Source organism: Scyliorhinus canicula, chromosome 6, assembly GCF_902713615.1.
Source record: "Scyliorhinus canicula chromosome 6, sScyCan1.1, whole genome shotgun sequence".
NCBI classification, from domain to species: domain Eukaryota; kingdom Metazoa; phylum Chordata; class Chondrichthyes; order Carcharhiniformes; family Scyliorhinidae; genus Scyliorhinus; species Scyliorhinus canicula.
This window is the reverse complement of record NC_052151.1, coordinates 151,636,703-151,650,354: the sequence shown is the minus strand read 5'-3', so window position 1 is coordinate 151,650,354 and position 13,652 is coordinate 151,636,703. Positions and strand designations below refer to the sequence as shown.

Sequence of the window (13,652 nt, the reverse complement as noted above, 5' to 3'; positions counted from 1 at the left end):
ATTTCAGACATCACTCTGGACGCGTATTCCACCGGCAGCCAGCTATCGTCTGCATCCTGCTGCAGCAACACCGCTCCAAGGCCGTCCTGAGGGGCACCGGTCAAAATCTTTGTCTTTCTCGCCAGGTCAAAGAATGCGAGCACTGGGGCTGTCGTCAGTGAGGTACGCAATGCTTACCACTCCTGCTCATGCTTGGGAGACCACTGAAATACTATGTTCTTTTGTGTCAGCACCAGTCCTACACCACGCCCCAGCTGATGTTGTTAGGTTACAGCATGAAAGCACTGTCAAAATAACAAACTCACAACAGAAAAAAAGGTAATTTTCATAACATAATTCCTGTAATTTGTGATGCACACTATTTTTAATCTTGCAATCTGTTAATATTCACTCGGTTTAGCTTTAACCTATTCTATGGCATGGCACTGGCCTACAAATGTTACAGCTAAATCTATTTGTTAGTACTCACAATTTCCGGAGTTGAACATTTCATCAGGTCATATATGTTTTTAACTTTATTGTTGTATAAGCCAAACTTTGTGGAGCTCTTCGAGGATATTTTTATCCTTCTGACTGTAAACTGGAAAATAACAAGCGAGTGCATTTGATTACATATGTCACTTACTGCTGTGAACTGGAACAAAACTGTTCTCAGATTTTATAATTGCTAAAAGGAATTCAATTTCAATTTCTTATATGCCAAAGACATTCTCAGGTTTATTGCAGTGAGTCACTCCTGTAAGTGGTCTGACTTGCTCTGCAATGGGAAGGAGAAGGCTGGTGATCAAAAAAAAATCATTCCACTCTTTGGACAAGAGATTTGATTTTGCCAAATAATTCTGAAATGTTGCAATTTGCTTGGGAAACTTAAACTTCATTGGAATGGCACGAATCATTTAATAAAACGAGATATTCTCCTAACGTGTTACACTTAAGGAATTTAGAAAACAAATGTAATCTTCAAGCTGAAGAGAACTGGAAGGCGGGAAATAATTGGACCAGGGTTAAAATGACCGTGGAGATGGGGGTCATGAAACTGAGTGTCACTGAGTCTAGTTCTCTGAAAAGCCATTGACCTGAAACGTTAACTCTGTTTCTCTCTCCACAGGTTCTGCCAGAGCTACTGAAATTTCCAGCATTTTCTGTTTTTATTTCAGATTCCGCTGCACCACAATATTTCTGATTTTGTGAAAACACTGGGGTCCGAAGGAAGCATTGAAGCTTTACACCATACACCTTCTTTCAGTCTTTTCTTATGCATGACGTTTAATTTGTATTTATACACATTAGATACAGCAGGGAGGTTCTTTAGCGCCTGATTTGAGGCATTACGCAGTCTCCTAAAAGTGGAAACTAGTTTCTGAAATGCATGTGTACATTTCCAATGGGATTGAGTGTGCACCTAACAACCTTCAGAGCAGGTAGACTATGTCATTGTTGCCACCTTGAGATGCTACCCTTCCAGCATATGCCTCACCTTAACCTCACACATGATGTTAAATAGCAACACTCCCCAACCATCTCCTTCCACCAGTAATGCTACTTAGAAGAATCATAAACCACTTACAGGTTAATTGCTAGATTACATGTTCTGGTTGCGGGCACAATAGAATGTATTTTTTTTAAAGCTTTTTTAGATTTGTCTAAAGTTTCAATAATGTACAGGAAGGTCTCTGATTGGTGCTGAAGAACTTTTTCATGCTGAAACAAGTTGCTTCCATGTACGATTGGCCTGGGTCAGCTAAGCACCACAATTGTGCACCAGACCACCTGTGAGCAATGCCATCGGAGGTCAGCTGGTATAAATCTACATTAATCATAGTTATGCAGCACTATTAGAAATTATAAAAAATCACCAATCATTCACTCAACCCATATCACTATTATCGCTTTCATTGCAGTAAAGGTTTATAATTAATGAAATAATTAACTGACAATCAATATCAGTGACTTGGCTGATGGGGCCAAAGGTATGGTTGCTAAATTTGTTGATGACATAAATATATCTGAAAACAGATAGGGATAGGTTTGGTGAGTGGGCAAAATGTGGTAAATGGCCTGTAATGTTGAAAATATGAATTTGTCCACTCCTGTATGTCTCGAAGCCACAGGAAGACTGAAGACATTCATGCAGATCCTGAAACAGTTCGGAACCTTCTCGGGTTACAAACTCAACCTGGGCAAAAGTGAGACATCCCAGTGATCCACAAGTGGTACCTGAACAGACTGGTGGAGGAAGTCAAAAAGGACCTACAGAGGTGGGACGCACTGCCACTCTCCCTGGCAGGGAGAGTGCAGATGATCAAAAAGAACGTGCTGCCAAGGTTCCTCTTCCTGTTCAAATCCATCCCGATCTTCATCCCCGAGACCTTCTTCCAAAATGCAGACAGCTTAATCATGGCATTTGTGTTGGGGGGGGGAGGGGGGGGGGGGGGGGGGGGGGGGTAAGAACCCAGGAATTCCCAAACCAACACTCCAAAGGAGGAAAATCAAAGATGGCCTGGCATTTCCAAACCTGGGCAGCAATGTCGGAAAAAGTGAGGGGATGGGTAAACCAACCCATTTCAGAGTGGGTACAGATGGAGGAAACCTCCTGCAAGAGGATGACCCTCCGGGTCTTGGCTACAATTGTATTCCCAGCCCCCTCGGCAAAATACACATCCAGCCCAGTGGTAGCGGCCACACTGTAAACGTGGGCCCAATTAAGACAGCACTTCGGGCTGACTAGGATGTCCTCCATGGCTCTCATCTGCGGCAATCACAAATTCCCCCCAACTATGCTAGACACTACCTTTAGGAAATGGAGACGGGACGGGAGCACATTGACCGGCAGGGACTTTTAAGTAGGGCATAGACGGCGACACTGAACGAACTGATAGAGGAATGGGAACTGCCGACAGGACAGGAAATTAGACACCTGCAAATAAAGCACTTCCTCTGCAAAGAGACAAGAGACAGTAGGGTACTCCAGGGCCCCAGAGACTACACTATTAGTGGACCTGATAAATATGGACAGCAAAGAAGGGGATTCTGTAGGAAAATGCATGGACAGCTACTGGACAGAATCCAAACATCACTAGACGAGACCAGATGGAAGTGGGAGGATGAACTGGGGACAGAAGTGGGTTGGGAACTCTGGAGTGAAGCACTGAGCAGGGTCAACTCCACCTCCTCCTGCGCAAGGCTCAGCCTCCTGCAGTTCAAACTAATGCACAGAGCAAATCTGACCAGAACCTGAATGAGCTGGTTCTTCCCGGAGATGGAGGACAAATGTGAACAGTGCCAGAGAGGCCCAGCCAACCACACCCACATGTTTTGGGCTTGCCCCAAGCTTGCTGGGTTCTGGACAGCTTTCTCCGAGGCAATGTCCAGGGTTGTGGGGGTGAGGGTGAAGCCATGTCCAATAGTGGCACTCTTCAGGGTATTGGAGCAGCCAGAGCTACACATGGGGAAGGGAGCCAGCGTCCTAGCTTTCGCTTCCCTAATCGCATGCCGGAGAATCCTGCTCGGCTGGCAATCAGCAGCACCACCCAAAGCTGCAGACTGGCTCACTGACCTCTCAGAATTTCTCCACCTGGAGAAGATTAAGTACATCCGAGGGTCAGAGGAAGGCTTCCTAAATGCATTGGGGCAGTTTGTCGGCCTGTTCCAAAACCTGTTTGAGGGTCCCTCCCCCCCGCCCCAATCACAGGGGAAACACAGCCAAAGTTGACGGAGGAAGAAAAGAAAGAGGGGGAGGGGAGAAGAGGGGGGGGGGGGGGGGAACACACCAACCCCAAAACCGACTGGGGGGGACACAGGGGGGTTGGGGGGAGGGGCAGGGAGTAGCGAGCTGGGGGAGAACCACAAGCCGAGCCAGATGGCGACAGACTGTATATAAGAGAACTTAAAGGATTTTTCTGTATTGTACAGTGAATGAACATGTCCAGCAATGCACATAACTGTTTAAAATTTTTGAAAATGCCAATAAAAAGATTTTTTTTAAATAACTGCACTAGAAAAAGTTCAGAGGAAGGTCACTCAACTTACTCTTAGGATGAGGGGCTTATTTTACAAGGAAAGGTTGGGCAGCCTGTGTCCATTGGAGTTTAGAAGAATGACAGGTGACCTTATTGACCACACATAAGATCCTGAGGGGACTTGGCAAGGGGGATGCTGAGGGGATGTTTCCCTTTGTGGAAGAGACTAGAACTAGGGGACCAAAATAAGGGGTCTCCCATTTAAGATGGAGATGAGGGCGGCTTCCAGTTGCGGCTATGCGGAGCTAAGCCGCACGTTCGGCAGCTCCCGCCAGGAACGGACCTTTGGGCTCTTTTAGGGCCCCCAGCGGCACTTTTTTGACGATTCCCGACGTGGGAAGGAGTCAGCAGCAGTTCCCCATCGGTATATGGCCTGGACGAGGAGTGGGGTAAGCAAGAGAGCGGTGGCAGCGCCAAAGAAAAAGCGAGGGAAGAAGCATAAGATGGCGGCTGGCGGAGACCTAGAGGAATGGAGGTAGTGGGCGCAGGAGCAGCAGGAGACTCTCCAGCGCTGCTTTCGGGAGCTCAAAGTGGAGCTGCTAGAGCCGTTGAAGGCTTCCATCGACAAGCTGCTGGAGGCTCAGACAGCCCAGGGGGTGGCAATCCGGGAGATCCGACAGCAGGCCTCTGAAAGAGAGGATGAGGCCTCAGCCCTCACGGTAAAGGTGGAGGTGCATGAGGCGCTCCACAAAAAGTGGAAGGAGCGGTTCGAGGAGATGGAGAACCGGTCGAGGCAGAAATATTTGCGGATCCTGGGCCTCCTGGAGGGGTCGGACTTGGGAGCCTACGTGGTTGTCCTGCTGAATTCGCTGTTGGGAGCTGGGTCCTTCCAGGGGGCCCTGGAGCTGGAGGGGGCCCACAGAATACTGGCCAGGAGGCCCAAGCCGAATGAGCCGCCACGGGCGGTGCTGGTGTGGTTCCACCGGTTCTTGAACGGGAGTGCGTGCTTAGGTGGGCCAAGAAGGAGCGGAGTAGCAGGTGGGAGAACGCGGTGGTGCGGATCTACCAGGTCTGGAGTGCGGAGGTGGCTAAGCGGAGGGCCGGGTACAACCGGACGAAGGCGGTGCTCCACAGACAGAGTGTGAAGTTTGGCATGTTGCAGCCGGCGCGTCTGTGGGTCACCTACAAGGACCGACACTTTTACTTCGAGTCTCCGGAGGAGGCGTGGGCCTTTGTGCAGACCGAGAAGTTGGACTCAAACTGAGGGTTGGGTGCGGGGGTCTGTATGTAACTGTGTTATTTTCTGAGGGGGGGGGCTTTCTGTTAAATGCTGGTTCTGTGTTGTTTTCAGGGCGGGTGGGCACTGTCTTTTTGCGTGGGTTCGGTGGATGGGCTCGAGGTGGGGGGTAGATTTGTAGTGTGGGGAGCTGATGGTGGGAAGGGGGCTGGGGCCCCGCGAGGGGCTTGGGCCAACAATGGGAGCTGCCTTAGAAGGGGCGGGGTCGGACAGATGGAAAGCGCTGAGGGTGGATGGGGGCGGGGTTGGAGCTGAGAAGCGCGGGCTTTTTTTTTCTTTTTTTCCCGCGTGAGAGCGGGGGGGGGGAGGAGGAGAGCCTGCTGGTGGGCACTGGGGAGGACGGATAGCCCCACGCTGGGAGGGGTCGGAGGAGTGGTGGGAGTTGCCAGGGTCAGCAGGAGTCAGCTGACTTACGGGAGTATTATGGAGGGAGTAACGCGGCTAGGAGGGATCCTAGCTTGGGGGGGTGGTGGGGGGGGGGGGGGTACCGGGTTGCTGCTGGAATGGCCAGGAAGGAGCTGGAGTATGCAGGGGGGTCAGGATGGGGGTTTGCCGCCGTGGGGAACGGGCCGAGCGGGGGCGCTGGCCAGTGGCGGGCAGGGGAAGGGTTATGGCTAGTCGGCGGGGAAGGGGGGCAGGGAGCCCTCTGATCCAGCTGATAACTTGGAATGTGAGGGGACTGAATGGGCCGGTCAAACGGGCCTGTGTGTTTAGGCTGAGGCGGACGTGGCCATGCTCCAGGAGATGCACCTGAAGGTGGCGGACCAGGTTAGACAGAGGAAGGAATGGGTAGGCCAAGTATTTCATTCGGGGCTGGATGCAAAAAATCGGGGGGTGGCGATCCTGGTGGGAAAGAGGGTGTTGTTTGAGGCGTCAAATGTGGTGGCTGACAGCGGTGGGAGGTATGTCATGGTGAGCGGCAAACTGCAGGGGGAGCGGGTAGTGCTGGTGAACGTATGTGCCCCGAACTGGGACGATGCGAGTTTTATGCGGCGCATGTTGGGCCGCATTCCAGATCTGGTGACGGGGGGGCCTGATAATGAGGGGAGGGGGGGCTTCAATACAGTGCTGGATCCCCCATTGGATCGATCCAAGTCCAGGACGGTAGGAGGCCTGCGGTGGCTAAGGTGCTGAGGGGGTTTATGGACCAGATGGGAGGGGTGGATCCATGGAGGTTTGCGAGGCGGAGGGCCAGGGAATTTTAATTCTTCTCCCATGTGCATAAGGCCTATTCCCGGATCGATTTTTAAAATTCTGAGCAGGGGCTGGTTTCGAGGGTGGAGGATGCCGAATATTCGGCGATAATCATTTCAGATCATGCCCCGCACTGGGTGGACCTCGAGCTGGGGGAGGAGAGAGACCAGCGCCCGCTCTGGCGCTTGGAGGTGGGGCTGCTGGCAGATGAGGAGGTGGGCGGACGGGTTCGAGGGTGTATCAAGAGGTACCTGGAGGCCAATGATAATGTCGGAGGTTAGAGTGGGGACGGTCTGGGAGGCATTGAAGGCGGTGATTAGAGTGGAGTTGATTTCCATCTGAGCCCATAGGAAGAGGAGAGAGCAGAGAGAGGGAGAGGCTGGTGGGGGAGTTGGTGAGGGTGGACAGGAGATACGCGGAGGCTCCGGAGGAGGGATTGCTGGGGGAGCGGCGTAGTCTTCAGGCCAAGTTTGACTTACTGACCACCAGAAAGGCGGAAGCTCGGTGGAGGAAGGCACAGGGAGCGGTTTATGAATATGGGAAGAAGGCGAGTAGGATGCTGGCGCATCAGCTCCGTAAGCGGGATGCGGCCAGGGAGATTGGTGAAGTTAAGGATAGGGGAGGGAATGTGGTGGGAAAGGGGGGGCAGACATCAATGGGGTCTTCAGGGACTTTTACGGGGAATTGTATCGGTCTGAACCCCCAGCGGAGGGGTGGGGGGGGGGGGGGTGGGAATGGGGTGCTTTTTGGACCGGCTGAGATTCCCGAAGGTGGAGGAGGGGCAGGTGGAGAGACTGGGGGCACCGATTGAGCTGGAGGAGCTGGTCAAAAGGATTGGGAGCATGCAGTCGGGGAAGGCGCCGGGGCCGGATGGGTTCCCGGTCGAATTTTATAAAATATACGCAGACCTGCTGGGTCCCCTGTTGGTTAGGACCTTTAACGAGGCAAAAGGGGAGGGGGGGGGCACCTGGACTCCCAGGTACCTAAAGCTCCTCTCTGCCCATTTTAGTGGGAGCCTACCAATCACCTCCTCCTGGTCCCCCAGGTGCACGACGAACAGCTCGCTCTTCCCTGAGAATCTTCATCACCTCCGGCATTCCCCCCACTGGGTCCGCCACTTGTAGCAATAAGTCATCCGCATAAAGCGACACTCGGTGCTCCTCCCCACCCCGCACCAGTCCCCTCCAGTTCCTCGACTCCCTCAACGCCATGGCCAGGGGTTCGATCGCCAACGCAAAGAGCAAGGGGGACAAGGGACACCCCGTCTCATCCCTCGGTATAACCGAAAGTACTCCGATCTCCTCCTATTCATGGCCACGCTCGCCATCGGGGCCTCATATAACAACCTCACCCATCTGACAAACCCCTCCCCAAACCCAAACCTTTCCAGCACCTCCCACAAGTACTATGTCCCGGGCGCTGATTTCATTGATCCTTAAACGGGACAAGGACCCCCTGCAGTGTGGATCACACAGGCCGATCTCGCTGTTAAATGTAGATGCCAAGCTGTTGGCGAAGATCTTGGCCACAAGGATAGAGGACTGTGTGCCGTGGGTCATCCACGAGGACCAGACGGGGTTCGTGAAGGGTAGGCAGCTGAACACCAACATACGGAGGCTCTTGAATGTCATTATGATGCTGGCGGTAGCGGGGGAAGCGGAGATAGTGGTGGCGCTAGACATAGACATAGACATAGAATTTACAGTGCAGAAGGAGGCCATTCGGCCCATCGAGTCTGCACCGGCTCCTGGAAAGAGTCAACACCACCACCCTATCCCCATAACCCAGTAACCCCACCCAACATTAAGGGCAATTTTGGACACTAAGGGCAATTTATCATGGCCAATCCACCTAACCTGCACATCTTTGGACTGTGGGAGGAAACCGGAGCACCCGGAGGAAACCGATGCACACACGGGGAGGATGTGCAGACTCCGCACAGACAGACAGATAGACAGAAAGACAGACAGATAGACGCGGAGAAGGCCTTTGATAGGGTTGAGTGGGGGTACTTGTGGGAGGTGCTGGAAAGGTTTGGGTTTGGGGAGGGGTTTGTCAGATGGGTGAGGTTGTTATATGAGGCCCCGATGGCGAGCGTGGCCATGAATAGGAGGAGATCGGAGTACTTTCGGTTATACCGAGGGACGAGACGGGGTGTCCCTTGTCCCCCTTGCTCTTTGCGTTGGCGATCGAACCCCTGGCCATGGCGTTGAGGGAGTCGAGGAACTGGAGGGGACTGGTGCGGGGTGGGGAGGAGCACCGAGTGTCGCTTTATGCGGATGACTTATTGCTACAAGTGGCGGACCCAGTGGGGGGAATGCCGGAGGTGATGAAGATTCTCAGGGAAGAGCGAGCTGTTCGTTGTGCACCTGGGGGACCAGGAGGAGGTGATTGGTAGGCTCCCACTAAAATGGCAGAGAGGAGGTTTAGGTACCTGGGAGTCCAGGTGGCCAGGAGCTGGGAGGCCCTACACAAACTTTTTAAAAAAAAATAATTTTTATAGAAAAATGTTGAATTTATACAACAACATCGAACCACAATAAAATACCAACAATAACAATAATGATAGCAATCATAAACGTTCGCCCCTCCTCAATGAACAACACAACATATTAACAACTTAAATTAATACAATGTTAAGTTACATCGTTGTGGCGATTTCGGAGACATGGGTAGAGCAGGGACAGGAATGGTTGTTGCAGGTTCCAGGATTTAGATGTTTCTGTAAGAACAGAGAGATGGTAAAAGAGGGGGGGGTGTGGCATTGTTAATCAAGGAAAGTATTACGGCGGTTAGAAAGGACGCTTGAGGACTCGTCTACTGAGGCAGTATGGGCCGAGGTTAGGAACAGTAGAGGAGAGGTCACCCTGTTGGGAGTTGTCTATAGACCTCCGAATAGTCCCAGAGATGTAGAGGAAAGGATTGCAAAGATGATTCTTGACAGGAGCGAGAGTAACAGGGTAGTTGTTATGGGGGACTTTAACTTTCCAAATATTGACTGGAAATACTATAATTCGAGTACTATAGATGGGTCAGTTTTTGTGCAGTGTGTGCAGGAGGGTTTTCTGACACAGTATGTAGACAGGCCAACAAGGGGCGAGGCCACATTGGATTTGGTACTGGGTAATGAACCCGGCCAGGTGTTAGATTTAGATGTAGGTGAGCACTTTGGTGATAGTGATCACAACTCGGTTATGTTTACTTTAGCAATGGGCAGGGATAGGTATATACCGCAAGGCAAGAATTATAGCTGGGGGAAAGGCAATTATGATGCTATTCGGCAAGATTTAGGAGGTATAGGATGGGGAAGGAAACTGCAGGGGATGGGTACAATCGAAATGTGGAGCTTTTTCAAGGAACAGCTACTGCGTGTCCTTGATAAGTATGTACCTGTCAGGCAGGGAGGAAGTTGTCGAGCAAGGGAGCCGTGGTTTACTAAGGAAGTTGAAGCACTTGTCAAGAGGAAGAAGAAGGCTTATGTTAGGATGAGACATGAAGGCTCAGTTAGGGCACTTGAGAGTTACAAGTTAGCCAGGAAGGACCTAAAGGGAGAGTTAAGAAGAGCGAGGAGAGGACACGAAAAGTCGTGGCGGATAGGATCAAGGAAAACCCTAAGGCTTTCTATAGGTATATCAGGAACAAAAGAATGACTCGAGTAAGATTAGGGCCAATCAAGGATAGTAGTGGAAAGTTGTGTGTGGAATCAGAGGAGGTAGGGGAAGCATTAAATGGGTATTTTTCGTCAGTGTTTACACTGGAGAAAGCCAATGTTGTCGAGGAGAACACTCAGGTTCAGTCGACCAGGCTAGATGGAATTGAGGTTCAAAAGGAGGAGGTGTTAGCAATTTTAGAAAATGTCAAAATAGATAAGTCCCCTGGGCCAGATGGGATTTATCCTAGGATTCTCTGGGAAGCCAGGGAGGAGATTGCAGAGCCTTTGTCCTTGATCTTTATGTCGTCTTTGTCGACAGGAATAGTGCCGGAAGACTGGAGGATAGCAAATGTTGTCCCCTGTTCAAGAAGGGGAGTAGAGACAACCCTGGTAATTATAGACCTGTGAGCCTTACTTCGGTTGTGGGTAAAATGTTGGAAAAGGTTATAAGAGATAGGGTTTATAATCATCTTGAAAAGAACAAGTTGATTAGCGATACTCAACACGGTTTTGTGAAGGGTAGGTCATGTCTCACAAACCTTATTGAGTTTTTTGAGAAGGTGACCAAACAGGTGGATCAGGGTAAAGCTGTTGATGTGGTGTATATGGATTTCAGTAAGGCGTTTGATAAGGTTCCCCACGGTAGGCTATTGCAGAAAATAAGGAAGTATGGAATTGAAGGTGATTTAGCGGTTTGGATCAGTAATTGGCTAGCTGAAAGAAGACAGAGGGTGGTGGTGATGGCAAATGTTCATCCTGGAGTTCAGTTACTAGTGGTGTACCGCAAGGATCTGTTTTGGGGCCACTGCTGTTTGTCATTTTTATAAATGACCTGGAAGAGGGTGTAGAAGGATGGGTTAGTAAATTTGCAGATGACACGAAGGTCTGTGGAGTTGTGGATAGTGCTGAAGGATGTTATAGGATACAGAGGGACATAGATAAGCTGCAGAGCTGGGCTGAGAGGTGGCAGATGGAGTTTAATGCGGAAAAGTGTGAGGTGGTTCACTTTGGAAGGAGTAACAGGAATGCAGAGTACTGGGCTAATGGCAAGATTCTTGGTAGTGTAGATGAACAGAGAGATCTCGGCATCCAGGTACATAAATCCCTGAAAGTTGCCACCCAGGTTAATAGGGCTGTTAAGAAGGCATATGGTGTGCTAGCCTTTATAAGCAGGGGGATTGAGTTTCGGAACCACAAGGTCATGCTGCAGCTGTACATAACTCTGGTGCGGCCACACCTGGGAGTACTGCGTGCAGTTCTGGTCACCACATTATAGGAAGGATGTGGAAGCTTTGGAAAGGGTTCAGAGGAGATTTACTAGGATGTTGCCTGGTATGGAGGGAAGGTCTTACGAGGAAAGGCTCAGGGAATTGAGGTTGTTTTCGTTAGAGAGGAGAAGGCTGAGAGGTGACTTAATAGAGACATATAAGATAGTCAGAGGGTTAGATAGGGTGGACAGTGAGAATCTTTTTCCTCGGATGGTGATGACCAACACGAGGGGACATAGCTTTAAATTGAGGGGTGAGAGATATAGGACAGATGTTAGAGGCAGTTTCTTTACTCAGAGAGTAGTAGGGGTGTGGAACGCCCTGCCTGCAATAGTAGTAGACTCGCCAACTTTAAGGGCATTTAAGTGGTCACTGGATAGACATATGGATGAAAATGGAATAGTGTAGGTCAGATAGGCTTCAGATGGTTTCACAGGTCGGCGCAACATCGAGGGCCGAAGGGCCCGTACTGCGCTGTAATGTTCTATGTTCTATGTTCTATAACCGTAGAAAAAAAATAGAAACTATAATACCCCCCCTCTCTCCCCCCCCCCCCCTCTCTCCCCCCTCTCTCCCCCCCCCCCCCCCTCCCCCTCTCTCCCACCCCCCCCCCTTCCATCCCCCGGTTGCTGCTGCTATTGACCAAGATACCTATCTTTGAGCCAGGAAGTCCAGAAAAGGCTGCCACCGTTTATAGAACCCTTGTATTGATCCTCTCAGGGCAAATTTGACCCTCTCCAATTTTATAAATCCCGCCATGTCACTGATCCAGGACTCCACACTTGGGGGCCTCGCATCCTTCCACTGCAGCAAGATCCTCCGCCGGACTACTAGGGACGCAAAGGCCAGGACACCGGCCTCTTTCGCTTCCTGCACTTCCGGCTCCACCGCAACTCCAAATATCGCGAGTCCCCACCCTGGTTTGACCCTGGATCCCACCACCTTCGACACCGTCCCCGCCACCCCCTTCCAGAATTCTTCCAGTGCCGGGCATGCCCAGAACGTATGGGCGTGGTTCGCTGGACTCCCCGAACATCTGGTGCACCTGTCCTCACCCCCAAAGGACCTACTCATCCTAGTCCCGGACATGTGGGCCCGGTGCAGCACTTTAAATTGGATGAGACTAAGCCTCGCACATGAAGAGGAAGAATTGACTCTCTCCAAGGCATCCGCCCAAGTCCCGTCCTCTATCTGCTCCCCAAGTTCCTCCTCCCATTTAGCCTTCAGCTCCTCCACTGACGACTCCTCCACCTCCTGCATTACCTTATAGATGTCAGACACCTTCCCCTCTCCGACCCACACCCCCGAAAGCACTCTGCCCATCGCCCCCCGCGAGGGCAGCAAAGGGAACTCCTCTACCTGTCGCCTAGCAAACGCCTTTACTTGCAAGTATCTGAACATGTTCCCTTGGGGGGAGCCCAAATTTATCTTCCAGTTCCCCCAGGCCCGCAAACCTCCCGCCAATAAACAGGTCCCTCAATTTACTGATGCCCACCCTTTGCCACCCCCTAAATCCCCCATCATTGTTCTCCGGGATGAACCGATGATTTCCACCCAATGGAGCCTCCATCGAGACCCTGCTTCCCCCTATGCCGTCTCTACTGTCCCCAGATTCTTAGGGTCGCCGCCACCACCGGGCTCGTGGAATACCTCTTAGGAGAGAGCAGCAACGGCGCCGTTGCCAAGGCACCCAGGCTCTGCCCTATACAAACTTAACCTTACAAGGTTGGTGGAGCAAATAGAGGAGGAGTTTAAAAGATGGGACACGTTGCCGCTGTCACTGACGGGCAGGGTGCAGTCAGTCAAGGTGACGGTGCTCCCGAGGTTTTTGTTCCTGTTCCAGTGCCTCCCCATCCTTATCCCGAAGGCATTTTTTAGGAGGGTCAACAGGAGTATTACGGGATTTGTGTGGGCGCATGGGACTCCGAGGGTGAGAAGGGTGTTTTTGGAACGGGGCACGGATAGGGAGGGGCTGGCGCTGCCCAACCTCTGTGGGTACTGTTGGGCTGCCAACGCAGTGATGGTGCATAAGTGGGTAATGGATGGGGAAGGGGCAGCATGGAAGAGGATGGAGATGGCGTCCTCTGTGGGCACGAGCTTGGAGGCGCTTGTATCAGCGCCGTTGCCGCTCCCTCCAACGAGGTATACCATGAGCCCGGTGGTGGCGGCTACCCTCAAAATGTGGGGGCAATGGAGACGGCACGGGGGGAGATGGGGGTCTCGATGGGGTCCCCGATACGGGGGAACTACCGGTTTGTTCCAGGGAGAATCGATGGCGGGTT

At 51.6% G+C, this 13,652-nt stretch overlaps 1 protein-coding gene across 2 annotated transcripts in view; it reads right to left on the bottom strand.

The window, feature by feature from the left end:
• Positions 1–13,652, bottom strand: part of LOC119967581 — a 98,965-nt gene that overhangs the window by 75,378 nt on the left and 9,935 nt on the right. For both annotated transcript variants that reach the window (XM_038800294.1, XM_038800295.1), the window contains exon 4: positions 470–580. In XM_038800294.1, the coding sequence (XP_038656222.1) occupies positions 470–580 (111 nt within the window). The remainder of the gene's footprint in view (positions 1–469; positions 581–13,652) is intronic.